This window comes from Pongo abelii, chromosome 10 (assembly GCF_028885655.2).
Source record: "Pongo abelii isolate AG06213 chromosome 10, NHGRI_mPonAbe1-v2.0_pri, whole genome shotgun sequence".
Taxonomy (NCBI): Eukaryota; Metazoa; Chordata; class Mammalia; order Primates; family Hominidae; genus Pongo; species Pongo abelii.
In genome coordinates, this window is record NC_071995.2 from 62,338,397 (window position 1) to 62,352,384 (window position 13,988).

General features: G+C 44.8%; 1 protein-coding gene and 1 pseudogene across 17 annotated transcripts in view; one reads left to right on the top strand and one right to left on the bottom strand.

The window, feature by feature from the left end:
• The window catches only part of C10H12orf56 (chromosome 10 C12orf56 homolog), a 144,762-nt gene extending 141,915 nt beyond the window's left edge, over positions 1–2,847 (bottom strand). For all 17 annotated transcript variants that reach the window (XR_008511960.1, XR_008511961.1, XR_008511962.1 and 14 more), the window contains exon 1: positions 2,596–2,847. Coding sequence is in view for 14 of the 17 variants with exons in the window: in XM_054527350.1 (XP_054383325.1) it covers positions 2,596–2,847 (252 nt within the window). In the remaining 3 variants the exon portion in view is untranslated. The remainder of the gene's footprint in view (positions 1–2,595) is intronic.
• A 7-nt stretch (positions 2,848–2,854) lies between these two features.
• LOC100433194 (small ribosomal subunit protein uS17-like) lies at positions 2,855–9,497 on the top strand (annotated as a pseudogene).
• The last annotated feature ends 4,491 nt before the right edge of the window (positions 9,498–13,988 follow it).

Sequence of the window (13,988 nt, forward strand, 5' to 3'; positions counted from 1 at the left end):
GAGGCAGAGGTTGCAGTGAGCTGAGATCGGGCCACTGCACTCCAGCCTGGGCAACAGAGCAAGGCCCTGTCTCCAAAAAAAACAAAATCAAACAAGAAAACAAGAGATATATAACACTATTGACCTACATAAATGTCTCTTTTGGAGGAGAGTAACAATATCCTAAAATCATTACTTTTGTGTCAAAACAATAAATGTTTACACTGGAGACAATAGAAAAAGCTGAGCATTCAAAGTTTTTTGTTTTTGAGACAGAGTTTTGCTCCTGTTGCCCAGTCTGGAGTGCAACGGTGCCATCTCAGCTCACTGCAACCTCTGTCTCCCTGGCTCGTGATCCTCCTGCCTCAGCCTCCCGAGCAGCTGAGATAACAGGCATGCGCCACCACACCCAGCTAATTTTTGTATTTTTAGTAGAGACGGGGTTTCACCATGTTGGCCAGGCTGGTCTCGAACTCCTGACCTCAGGTGATCCACCTGCCTCAGCCTCCCAAAGTGCTGGGATTACAGGCGTGAGCTTGGCCCCTTTTAAAGTGTTTTGTTTGTTTGTTTAGAGACAGTCTAGCTGTGTCACCCAGGATGAAGTGCAGTGGTGAGATCATGGCTTACTGCAGCCTCGAACTCCTTAACTCAAAGTATCCTCCCACTTCAGCCTATGAAGTAGCTTGTACTACCAGCATGCACCACCATACACAGCTATTTATTTTTATTTTTGTAGAGACGGAGTCTTGCCAGGTTGCCTGTCTCCAACTCCTAGGTTCATGTGATTCCCTTGCATTGGCCTCCCAAAATGCTGGGATTACAGGCATGAGCCACCTTGCCCAGTCTAAAGTTTTAAAAAACATTTAGTAAAGGAAATTTAAATTAAAAAAAAAAAATTAGTTCAAGGCCAGGTGCGGTGGCTCTTGTCTGTAGTGGATCACTTGAGCCCAGGAGTTTAAGACTAGCTTGGGAACACTGCAAGATCCTGTCTCTACAAAAAAAATTTTTTTAATTAGCCAGCTGTGATGGCATGAGCCTGCAGTGCCAGCTACTTGGGAGGCTGATGTGGGAGGATCACTTGAGCCCTGGAGGCTGAGGCGGCAGTGAGCCGTGATGGTGCCACTGCACTCCAGCCTGGATGACAGAGTGAGACTGTCTCCAAAAAAATTGTTTTAGTTCAAGAGAATGGAAACAATGGTAGTGAGGAAAAGCAATGTTGTACCCCGAACTTTTCCTCAACAAAGAAAACAAATTGGCACAGTTATATTAGTTCACAAAGGTATTCCGAGTAGAAAAAAAATCTTTTTCATTTAATTTTATTCTTTTCTTACAGAATCGTTCAAAACAAGCCATGACTCCTCAGCAAAACAGCTCCATCAAGCGTCTCGCCAACCTCTCCCTTGGGGCTCAGTCAAGGGAATGAAAAAATGAGGCTAGACACCTGTCCCCAACGGAAAAACCAAGAACACACCTGGAGAGCAGCTCAGACAAAGGGAGCCAGGTGGGGAAAACAGTAATTGGAGAGGAGACCTTGCTTCCAGTCTGTTGCTGGTTTACAAGGTAAATCTATTCCTGAACGAAAGGGGTACAGGAGCAGCACCCGAAAACCCGGGCCAGGCTGTGGCAGGCCCGACGTCTTTCAGGCCCAGCTCCTAGCGTCGACGCCCCTCCTTCCAAAACGTTTCCCAGCAGGCCCTGCGCCCAGTTTGGATCAAGTGAGCCGCCTGAGATTGCCAAGCGTCCTGTGCGCATCTCATTAACGCATCTGCTTATTCATGCATTTATTCTTTTGCGGGGAAGAGGGTGGAGGGGAATGGTGTCTCACTCATTCTGTTGCTCAGGCTGGAGTGCAGGTGGGACGATCTCGGCTCACTGCAACCTCCGCCTCCCAGGTTCAAGCGATTCTTGTGCCTCAGCCTCCCAAGTAGTTGGGATTACAGGTGTACACCACCACGCCTGGGTAATTTTTGTATTTTTGGTGGAGACGGCGTTTCACCATGTTGGCCAGCCTGGTCTCGAACTCCTGACCCCCGGTGATCTATCCACCTTGGCCTCCCAAAGTGTAAGGATTACAGGAGTGATCCACAGCGCCCGGCCTTATGCATTTATTCTTATTGAGCACCTAACATGCTCTAAGCATTGGGGGCAAAAAAGTAAATGAGACATAACAGCACTTAACACACAGCATTTATTTGCACGGGTGTTGGCTTTCTAGCCCTCCAACGACTGCTTCTAGGTAGGAGCCCTCTTTCGTTTTTGCATCCTCCGAGTCTAGCACAGTGCCTGGCACTGACTAGGGGCTTTGTTAACAAAGGAATGACTTTAAAACGTATTTTTGATAGGGAGCTCGGTTCTCAAACCTGTAGCCCTACGTGGAGTAGGGGAGGCGGGAGAATGGGTGAACAGGCAGACACGAGGAGAATGGGAGACATGTTTGTATTAGGAGTGCTCACAGCAATCCACAGCTTCCCTGTGTTCCTCGTTCTCAAATAAGAGTAGGGGAGTCGAGGGCAGGATGGGGCAGCCCTCCCCGCGCGCAGGACGGCTGGGTTTGGGGGCTCCAGCCGGGAGTTCTCACTGCGCTCCCGAGCCCGCCTGCCCACCCGCGCCGCTCACCAGGTCAATGGCCATGACGTCCCGCAGAGCCACTACCCGCCGGATGGACTTGGGCGGGTTCTCGGTTAGGTAGACGAGCCGGTCGCTTAGCACCACGTACTTGAGGATGTGGTTCTCAGAGTCGGACACCACGATACATGGCTCGTAGGCGCGGACCGCGTCGTAGACCTCGGGCGGCAGATGCCGCCGCAGGAACACATCTAGGCGGCTGTTCCTGCGCGCGGGGAAGCCGGACGGCAAGGGGCTGGCCATGCGCGACGCCCGCAGCGGGGCGGAGTGCTGGAACTCGAGGCCCTCAGCTCACCCTCTCTCCCCGCCCCCGCGCTGGAACCCGCGCGCCACAAAGCCACCGGCCACGCGTCGCCTCCTCTCCCAGGCGCGGGGACCCGGGCCGCAACTGCAGGAATCGACGCTAGGTCGGCTTCCCTGGAGCGCCCTCCCCAGCCCTGTCCAGCCTCTCGATCTTTGTCCCAACCTCAGACGGCGATGGGCGGGGCAAGACGCTGGTCCTTCAGACCCGAGTTGATGGGCACCTCGGGCTAATCACCGCGAAGTCCCTTGCGGCAGAAGGGCGGTGGATTTTTAGGGTCTCTCCCGCCCGCCCCTCATGCCAGTCCCCACCACTGCCTACTCTGTTGCGGATCACACCATCCCATACAAACTTTATTGGTAATGGAAGCCAGTTTCAATCTGGTTTCCTGTTAGAAACTTGAAAGAGTTTAATTTACCGATTTATTTTTAACAACCCTAGAAACCTATTAAACCCAATCACACAGATTTAGCTTTTGGTTATAACATGGCCTGGCACAGCTTTATGATATTGTCGGAGTGTAAACATAGGTCTTCCTTCTCCAACCAGTGAGAAAGGGATTCTTTTTTTTTTTTTTTTTTTTTTTTTTTTTTTTTTTTTTTTTTTTTTTTTTTTTTTTTTGAGACGGAGCTTTGCTCTTGTTGCCCAGGCTGGAGTGCAATGGCGCAATCTCGGCTCACCGCAACCTCCGCCTCCCGGGTTCAAGCGATTCTCCTACCTCAGCCTCCCAAGTAGCTGGAATTACAGGCATGCGCCACCACGCCCAGCTAATTTTGTATATTTTAGTAGAAACGGGGTTTCTACATGTTGGTCAGGCTGGTCTCCAACTCCCGACCTCAGGTAATCCGCCCGCCTCGGCCTCCCAAAGTGCTGGGATTACAGGCGTAAGTCACCTCGCCCAGCCTTTGAGAAAGGGATTCTTAACATGAATTGATGTGAGCACACCCAAACCAACCTAAGGGATATGGTTTTGTTTCCAATGCCCAGGACAATCTATGCAGGAAAAATGAATGGGTGATGCTGGCATCTTGAAAAGTTGAAGCTGATAGACTGAAGAATGCTGATTACATACCCTGAGGCTGCAGAGGAGTAAGTATTCCTTAGTTTTTACAGGCCAAGAATAACTTATTAATTAGGTTAGAGAAATGAGAAGGGCACAACAGAAATGCTCTAAGTCAGAAGTTCCATTTTTTATTTCGAACCCTAGAAAAGTTATTCTCTTCCCTGCCCCATTGACCCAAAAACCTGATAATGAAACCATATCGTTCATTGCTGTGGCTGCCAGCAATCCTGAATCAAATTTGATATTCTTTATATTCTCCCTTTCTACATATTTTACTATTGTATACTGTATGTTATAAGCAACTTCAAATCCCTTGTGGAAAGAAGGTATAAATATATTACAATCTATAAACAGATATTGTAGACCACACTGGTACAAAGGGAAAGAGAAATGTTTTGGTCTGGCTAAACTTTTTTTTTTTTTTTTTGAGACAGAGTCTCGCTCTGTCACCCAGGCTGGAGTGCTGTGGCATGATATCAGCTCACTGCAGCCTCTGCCTCCTGGGTTCAAGCCATTCTCCTGCCACAGCCTCCCAAGTAGCTTGGACTACAGGTGTGCACCACCATGCCCTGCTAATTTTTTTTCTGTGTGTATTTTTAGTAGAGATGGGATTTCACCATGTTGGCCATGGCTTGTCTCCTGACTTCAAGTGATCTGCCTGCCTCGACCTCCCAAAGTGCTGGGAATACAGGCATGAACCACCGCCATGTAAGGGTCTGGCTAGACTTAAGTCTAAGATCACGTTAAGGAACTCAAGTGAGTAAAGAGAAGTGCCACCTGCTGGCAAAATCTTAAATGACCTAGTAGTTAAAGTTTTCTTAGGATCTCATCACACATCTGAGCCTTCCTAACTTCACAACTGGATGAAAAATGAATGAACTACAACATCCGTAGCAACCTTTATTGATAAAAGATGCCGCATGGCTATTTTCCTCCAAAATAAAGACTACTCATTATCTAAACCACTCTATATAGAGTTTGTTGCTTCAAACCAACAGAAAGGCAAAGGCCCTTCACCTCTGCTGAATAGCCACACCTCACAAAAGCAGCTGAAAGGCAAATGACTACAACATCAGAGGTGGAAAGTGAGGCCCACATAAGGGAAAGGCCTTACCTTAGTCTGCTATTTTGTGTCTCTCAGGCTTCCTACTTCATACTCACTTCCCAGGACTAAGAGAAACAGAATGACTGGACCAGGACCAAAAAAGACAGCACACCTGATATATCTGCCAAGAAGCCCATCTTGAATAAGCTTTTGGTGACAAGTGCACTAAGCTTAGCAAACATTAAAATGAAGCATAGGCTGGGTGTGGTGGCTCATGCCTGTAATCCCAGCACTTTGGGAGGCCGAGGCGGGTGGAACAGTTGAGGTCAGGAGTTTGAGACCAACCTGGCCAACATGGTGAAACCCCATCTCTACTAAAATTACAAAAAATTGGGTGTGGTGACACACGCCTGTAATCCTGGCTACTCGGGAGGCTGAGGCAGGAGAATTGCTTGAACCCGGGAAGTGGAGGTTGTAGTGAGCTGAGATTGCCCTACTCCACTCTGGCCTGGGCGACAGAGTGAGACTCCGTATCAATAATTTAAAAATAAATAAATAAATAAAATGAAGCACAGAAAGAAGGGAATTTGACTGGGAGATTGGTAGTCAAGGTGACTTCAGTTAAACTTTTAACTTTGTGGCACACAGAGAAGGCAATACAATGGTTTCCAGGCACTGTACAGTAGTGTTGCCAAGGTAACAGCAAAATTTCTATTGCAGGAAACGGATTTAAATATATAGGAAAGATCATTAGATTTGGAGTCAGGAGAACTAGATAAGGGCACTAACTCTGTTATCTATCAGACTTTTGGAAAGTCACAACCTTTCCGAGCCTCAGTTTCATCATCTATAAAATGTGAGGATCAAATGTGATGAATTATAAACTCTATGAGCACTATAGACATATGAAGCATTCACATTCCCTTATCTTTTGGTAAGCTTTACATCAATCCACGGCCCATAGGCCACATGCAGCCCAGGAAGGCTTTAAATGTGGCCCAACACAAATTCATAAACGTCTTAAAACATTATGAGTTTTTTTTGTGATTTTTTTTTTTAGCTCATCAGCTATCATTAGTATTAGTATATTTTATATGTGACCCAAGACAATTCCTCTTCCAATGTGGCCCAGGGAAGCCAAAAGCCTGGATACCCGTTTTACATGGTTAACCCAAATGCACCAAAGATAGGTACTCCCTCCTCATCTTGTAAGTTCATCCAAACTCAAGAAACATTTGGCAAAGGAAATCCTGCAATCAAGCACTTAATAGATGTTTCCTGATAAAATTATCAAAAGGAATGGGACATTACTTACCTGGACTAATGCTCAAATCCAGTCTCCTTGAATTTCATCAGAACAGTGGTCGTAGGTCCAGGGATGGTCAATTCAAATAATTCGAAGGACAGTAGTTATGAGCATAGAACTGTAGAGCCAGATGACCTGGGTTCAAATTCCAGCTCTCCTATTCAGTAGCTGAATGACCTATGCCTCAGTTTCCCCATCTATGAAATGGGGATAATAGTACCAACCCCCAAAGGGTTATTACGAGGATTTAAAAAGTTTCAATACTACCTAGAACAGGAACCTGGACTGGAGTAAATACTATATAAGCGTTTAAAGAACAAGTTCACTGGGCATGGTGGCTCACACCTGTAATCCCGGCACTTTGGGAGGCCCAAGTGGGTGGATCACATGAGGTCAGGAGTCCGAGACCAGCCTGGACAGCATGGTGAAACCCCATCTCTACCAAAAAATACAAAAATTAGCCAGTGTGGTGGCAGGCACCTGTAGTCCCAGCTACCTGGGAGGCTGAGGCACGAGAATCACTTGAACCCGGGAGGCAGAGGTTGCAGTGAGCCGAGATGGCACCACTGCACTCCAACCTGGGCAACGGAGTGAGACTCTGTCTTAAAAAATAAATAAATAAATAAAGAATAAGTTCAACAAGTATGTGATTTCCTGTTACATATATGGTCGTTCTGCTCCCTACCTACAAGGTAATATTAAATTCTTCTGATTGGATACAAGTCTAACTTTCTGAGATTGACCCAAGGCAAATTTTACCTTTTTTGGGTCACATTTTTAGTGGAAAAGAGACCAGTAGGTTAGGCCATGAGAACCATGTAAGGATTCCAAACTAGAAGTACTCTTCAATGGTTCTAGGGATCCCAAGTATTCCCATTCCCCCAACTTGAAACTAAGGACAGACAGTACACACAGTAAGATATTTAGAATATGTGGCATATAAATAGAACCTGACCTTTTTTTTTTTTTTTTTCTTGAGAAGGAGTTTCACTCTATCACCCAGGCTGGAGTGCAGTGGCGCAGTCTCGGCTCACTGCAATCTCCACCTCCCGGGTTCAAGCAATTCTCCTGCCTCAGCCTCCCGAGTAGCTAGGATTACAGGCATGCACCATCACGCCCGGCTAATTTTGTATTTTTAGTAGAGATGGAGTTTCTCCATGTTGAGGCTGGTCTCAAACTCCTGACCTCAGGTGATCTGCCTGCCTCAGCCTCCCAAAGTGCTGGGATTACAGGCGTGAGCCACCATGCCCAGCCCTAAACCTGACTTTTTAAAGGTGTCTCATTTAGGAATCTCTTAGTGCGTCAACTTAGTTGTTTTGTTTTTTGTTGTTGTTGTTTTTTTTTTTGTTTTTTGTTTTTTGTTTTTGAGACAGAGTTTCGCTCTTGTTGCCCAGGCTCGAGTGCAATCGTGCGATCTTGGCTCACTGCAACCTCTGCCTCACTGCAACCTCCACCTCCCAGGTTCAAGCAATTCTCCTGCCTCAGCCGCACAAGTAGCTGGGATTACAAGCATGCACCACCACACCTGGCTAATTTTTGTATTTTTAGTAGAGACGAGGTTTCTCCATGTTGGTCAGGCTGGTCTCGAACTCCTCACCTCAGGTGATCCACCTGCCTTGGCCTCCCAAAATGGTGGGATTACAGGCGTGAGCCACCGCGCTCAGCCCTGTACTTATTGTTAATGGATACTGACCATTTAAATATCTACTATTAGTAATCTACTATTAGTAATTAGATGACATACAAAGGAAAGATGTCATTGTTATAAAAACCAGACAAATGATTTGGATTAATGTTTTCTTTCACTGAATAATACTCCAATGCTCTATTCTGCCTCTCAGGCTTCCTGCTGCACATACATGTACTTCCTGTAAGAGGAACTAATGGTTGGAATAGGACCAATAAAAGCAGCATTCCTGACCTGTTTTCCAACTTCTTTCTCCGCCAAGAAGCCCATTATGCATAAGCTTTTAGTGACAATGGCATTCGGCTTAAAGAACAATGAGATGAAACACACAAAGAGAATCTGACACAGAACTCAGTGGCTATCAGCTCATAATTATGTTCTTTTTGGTTCAACTCAATACATTTCACAAATATTTACTGAGAAATATTTATTAGCCATAAACAGAATCAGGATAACACTTAACTTTCAATCTTTAAAAATTGTCTAGTTTTGGCCGGGCATGGTGGCTCACACCTGTAATCTCAACACCTTGGGAGGCCGAGGCAGATGGATCACGAGGTCAAGAGATCAAGACCATCCTGGCCAACATGGTGAAACTCCGTCTCTACTAAAAATACAAAAATTAGCTGGGTGTGTTGGCCCACGCCTGTAATCCCAGCTACTCAGGAGGCTGAGGCAGGAGAACTGCTTAAACCGGAAGGCGGAGGTTGCAGTGAGCCAACATCGCACCACCACACTCCAGCCTGGTGACAGAGCGAAACTCCATCTCAAAATAATAATAATAATGATAATAATTGTCTAGTTTTTTCTCAGGCAGCCAAGAAGATGGTGGACATTGAGACTGAGCATGCCTACCACAAGCAGCTGACCATCATTCAAAGCAAGAAGAGGGTCCTGCTAAAGGAAACTGACAAGGAGCAGCTCCTATGGTACTTACAAGAACATCAGTCTAGGCTTCAAGAGGTCCAAAGAGACGATTGAGGGCACCTACATTGACAGGGAATGCCTGTTCACTGGTAACATCTCCATCTGAGGGCAGATTCTGTATGGCATGGTGACCAAGATGGAGATGCAGAGGGCCACTGTCATCCACAGAAACTATCTCCACTACATCCACAAGTACAATTGCTTCGAGAAGTACCACAAGAACATGTCCATGCACCTGTTCCCCTGCTTCAGGATGTCCAGATCAGCAACATTGTCATGCTGGATAAGTGCCGGTCCCTGAGCAAGACGGTGTACTTCAATGTGCTCAAGGTCACCAAGGCCGCAGACATCAAGAAGCAATTCCAGAAGTTCTGAGGCTGAATGTCTGCCTGCTCCCCAAAATGAAATAAAGTTATTTTCTCATTCATACACACAAAAAATGACTAATAGGTAAGATAACCACACAAACTTAATACACAACAAAAACATATTAAAACATATCAATGCAATTAGAGATAAAAAAAAAAAACAAGCAAGCTGTGTCAAAGATATGATCAAGCACAAGCCTGGTTGAGGACATCTGGAAAGACTTCATGAGGGAGGTAACATTCAATAAATGCTCAAAGAGTGAATGAAACAATTTCTTTTTTACCTTTTATTATAGGCAGTTTTTAAATTTTTTGGCCAGTTGTAGTGGCTAACACCTGTAATCCTAACACTTTGGGAGGCCGAGGCAGGTGAATAGCTTGAGCTCAGGAGTTCAAGACAAGCCTAGGCAGTATAGTGAGACCTCATCTTTACTAAAAAAAAGTTAGCTGGGCATGGTGTGCCCACCTGTAGTCCCAGCTACTCCAGAGGCTGAGGAGGGAGGATTGCTTGAGCCCAGGAGGCAGAGGTTGCAATGAGCAGAGACTGGACCACTGCACTCCAGTCTGGGTGACAAAGCAAAAAAGAAAGGTTTTTTTTTTTTTTTAATTTTGTGATTATCAAAGTAGTACATGGTCACTGTACAGAATTTTTTTTTTTTTTTGAGACGGAGTCTCCCTCTGTCGCTCAGACTGGAGTGCAGTGGCATGATCTCGGCTCTCTGCAACCTCCGCCTCTTGGGTTCAAGCAATTCTCTGCCTCAGCCTCCTGAGTAGCTTGGATTACAGGCACCCACCACCACACACAGCTAATTTTTGTATTTTTAGTAGTGATGGGGTTTCACCATCTTGGCCAGGCTAGTCTTGAACTCCTGACCTCGTGATCCACTTGCCTCAGCCTCCCAAAGTGCTGGGATTACAGGCATGAGCCACCACACCCAGCTGAGAATTTTTAAAAATCCAAAAACTTATAGAAAAGAAACGTCTGGAAGCCCATGATCAAGGTGCTGGCAGATCCAGTATCTTGTGAGGGCCTAATTTCTGGTTTGAAGATGGCTGTCTGTCTTCTTGTATCCTCACATGGTGGAAAGAGAGCTCTCTAGCTCCTCTTACAAGGGCACTAATCCTATTCACGAGGGCTCCACTCTCATGACCTGATTACCTCTCAAAGGCCTCACCTCCAGATACCATACAGTGAGTTAGGGTTTCAACATATAAATTTTGGGGAGACACACTCATTTAGTCCATTGCAGACAGGTTAGAGTTGAGGTGCTGGTGAGACATGCAGGCATCTGTGAATGCAAGTTGGCAGTACAGAATATTAAGACCAGAAGTACAGAACTAGAAGTCATCTTCATAGAATTGCGTGTTGAAACTGCAGAAATAGATAATTTACTAAGGGAGCAGGTGTAGGCAAAGGAAAACCAGATGGCGAAGAACAAAGGCCTGGGGAAGAAAACATGTTAAGGAAGCAAAAGGATATGGTGAGGAAGACAAAGAGGAATGGTCAAAAAAGTAAAAGGAGTTTAAGAATAATATAGGGTCAGAAGTCAAAAGAGAAGAGAATTCTGAAGAGGAAGGAAATAGTCAACAGAGAAGTTGAAAGAAAAGAATAAATGAATAAAAATGGTCCCACGACTGGAAAATTTGTAGGAGTTTTAGTTGAGTGACTTGGGAGTGAAAAAACAGATGACAAAAGGTGAAGGAAAGGAAGAGTACGTACAGGAAACAAATGTGGTGTACTGGAGGCAAGAAATCTTGAATCAAGAATCCAAGGTTCTAGTCTACCATTTACCAATTATGTAACTTGGGATACATTCCTTAAAATAGATCTACCTTAGTTTCCTCATCTGTAAATTTAAAATGGTGATGATGATACCTGCTCCATCCCTACAATGTTAGAGGAACAAATTAGAAGATACATGGAGGCATGGTGAAAACCATAATGGACCACACATACAAATGTTATCTATCATAATTTCTTCAAGTACTTCAGCAATTGAAAGAAAAGGGAGACATGGGACAGGTACAAATAAAGTTTTGTCATTATAAGAAAGGGCCTTCTGAGCATATTTATAGGAAGAACAGACTTAGTACTATAGTTCTACACTGTCATCAATCCTAATGGACCTTCATTTGAGAGATAGGTTAGTGGCACACACTCTAGAGTCAGACTATGTGTGTTTCAATACCAGCTCTTTTTTTAATTTTTTTATTTGTATTTCAATGACTACAAATGAATCCCAGTTCAGCTAGTTAACTTCTATGCACTCCAGTTTCCTTGTCTATAAAATGAGGATAATAATAGTATCTACCTCCATAGAGTTGTTGTGAGGATTGATGTATAAACACTTTAAAACTGTGTTTGACGGCCAGGCACGGTGGCTCATGCCTGTAATCCCAACACTTTAGGAGGCCAAGGCTGGCAGATCACTTGAGGTTAGGAGTTCGAGACCAGCCTGACCAACATGGAGAAACCCCATCTTTACTAAAAATACAAAATTAGCCGGGCGTGGTGGCACATCCCTGTAGTCCCAGCTACTCGGGAGGTTGAGGCAGGAGAATCACTTGAACCTGGGAGGCAGAGGTTGCGGTGAGCCGAGATTGCGCCATTGTATTCCAGCCTGGGCAACAAGAGCGAAACTCTGTCTCAAAAACAAAAACAAAAACACAAAAAACAAAAAAAACTGTGTTTGGCACACATGCTCAAAAATGTTGGCAATTAATACATAAAAGCATTGTCATATGCAAGCATACATGCTTTATGTTAAAATTGAAACTACCATTACAAAATTATAACCAAGACAGTGAAAGAGATCTGATCTAACCAACTCCATTTTGCTTCTAAACTCCAAGCTGTCCTTGTTCATTCCTGGGCATAGGCTGAACTAACTTTGGGAGGATCTTAGTTTAGAGTTTATAGTTTAAAACAAAGACAATAACAGCCTCTTCCCAAAACACCCTTCTTACCTGGGGACTAGACTACCTTCGTAGGACTAACAAATTAGCCATAAGATTAGAAATTATTGTTTAGGAGTCATGGAGCTAGAGGCTACAAGATTCTGATCCTCCCCAAATTGTTCCTGGGGATAACATCACTATTGTAAAACCTAAGATCAGTGCTTGAGATATTTTGCAGACCCTGTAATTGATAGATCAGCTGGCACCACCCAGATCAATAAACTGGGTCATCTGATCTTGTGGCCGCCACCCAGGAACTGACTCAGTGCGCAGGAGGACAGCTTCAACTCTCTATGATTTCATCTCTGATCCAACCAATCAGCACTCTCGATTCACTGACCTTCCCTCACCCATCAAATCATCCTTAAACACTCTGATCCCTGAATGCTCAGGGAGACTGATTTGAATAATAATAAAATCTCCCATACAGGGTCTCCCATACAGGGCGCTCTATGTGAATTACTCTTTCTCTATTGAGATTCCCCTGTCTTGATAAATTGGCTCTGTCTAGGCAGCAGGGAGCCTTTTGGGCAGCTACAAAAGGAGCCTTTTGGGCAGCTACAAAATGATAGTGTTATTTGTCAACATGTTGATGACTAGCATTTTCATCTGAGATGAGAAACTGCCCATCCCTTCATGGACGGAGGAGGCAGAATATGGAATGGTCAAATGTAATACCTCTCTCAGGTCCTCTTCAGTTGGATTCCACCAAGTGCTTCTTTACTTGTTCTTGTTGTTGTTGTTGTTGTGGTTGTGGTTGTTGTGGTTGTTGAGATGAAGTCTCACTCTGTTGCCCAAGCTGGAGTGCAGTGGTGCGATCTCAGCTCACTGCAACCTCCACCTCCCGGTTCAAGCAATTCTTCTGCCTCAGCCTCCTGAGTAGCTGGGACTATAGGCATGTGCCACCATGCCCGGCTAATTTTTGTATTTTTAGTAGAGGCAGGGTTTCTCTATGTTGGCCAAGCTGGTCTTGAACTCCTGACCTCCTGAACCACTCACCTTGGCCTCCCAAGGTGCTGGGATTACAGGCATGCATCCCTGCACCAGGCTTTTTTTTTTTTTTTTTTTTTTTTTGAGACAGAGTCTCACTGTGTTGCCCAAGCCGGAGTGCAGTGGCACGATCTCGGCTCACTGCAACCTCCCAGGTTCAAGCAATTCTCCTGCCTCAGCTTCCCAAGTAACTGGGACTACAGGCATGCGCCACCATGCCCGGCTAATTTTTTTTTTTGTATTTTTAGTAGAGACGTTATTTTACTATGTTGACCAGGCTGGTCTCGATCTCTTGACCTTGTGATCCATCTGCCTCAGCCTCCCAAAGTGCCGGGATTACAGGCATGAGCCACTGCGCCTAGCCTCTTTATTTGTTCTGAAATAATATGAGTTTACAAAGTTGAAAGAGATTTCTACAATTCTAGGTATTTCAACTACCATAAACGAAAGAGCTAATGTTAGTAGATAAACTGAAGATAGGCTTTGTATGACATTCAACATAAGAAGTAGCCACAAAATGAATTTACAAACAAAACAGCAAGTAAAGACATATATAATACGATAGATTGAATTGCCATATTCTTTAGGATGAGGCCTGGAATATGCTGAACATACAGACTGCAGATGCACTCAGCCCAATATTAGTATTGGGCCTTTATACTCCATAGTTGATCATCACAGCTAATATAAGAATTCATGCAATGATTCAGTTATTGAGTTGAAACTAGCAGGCTGGCAC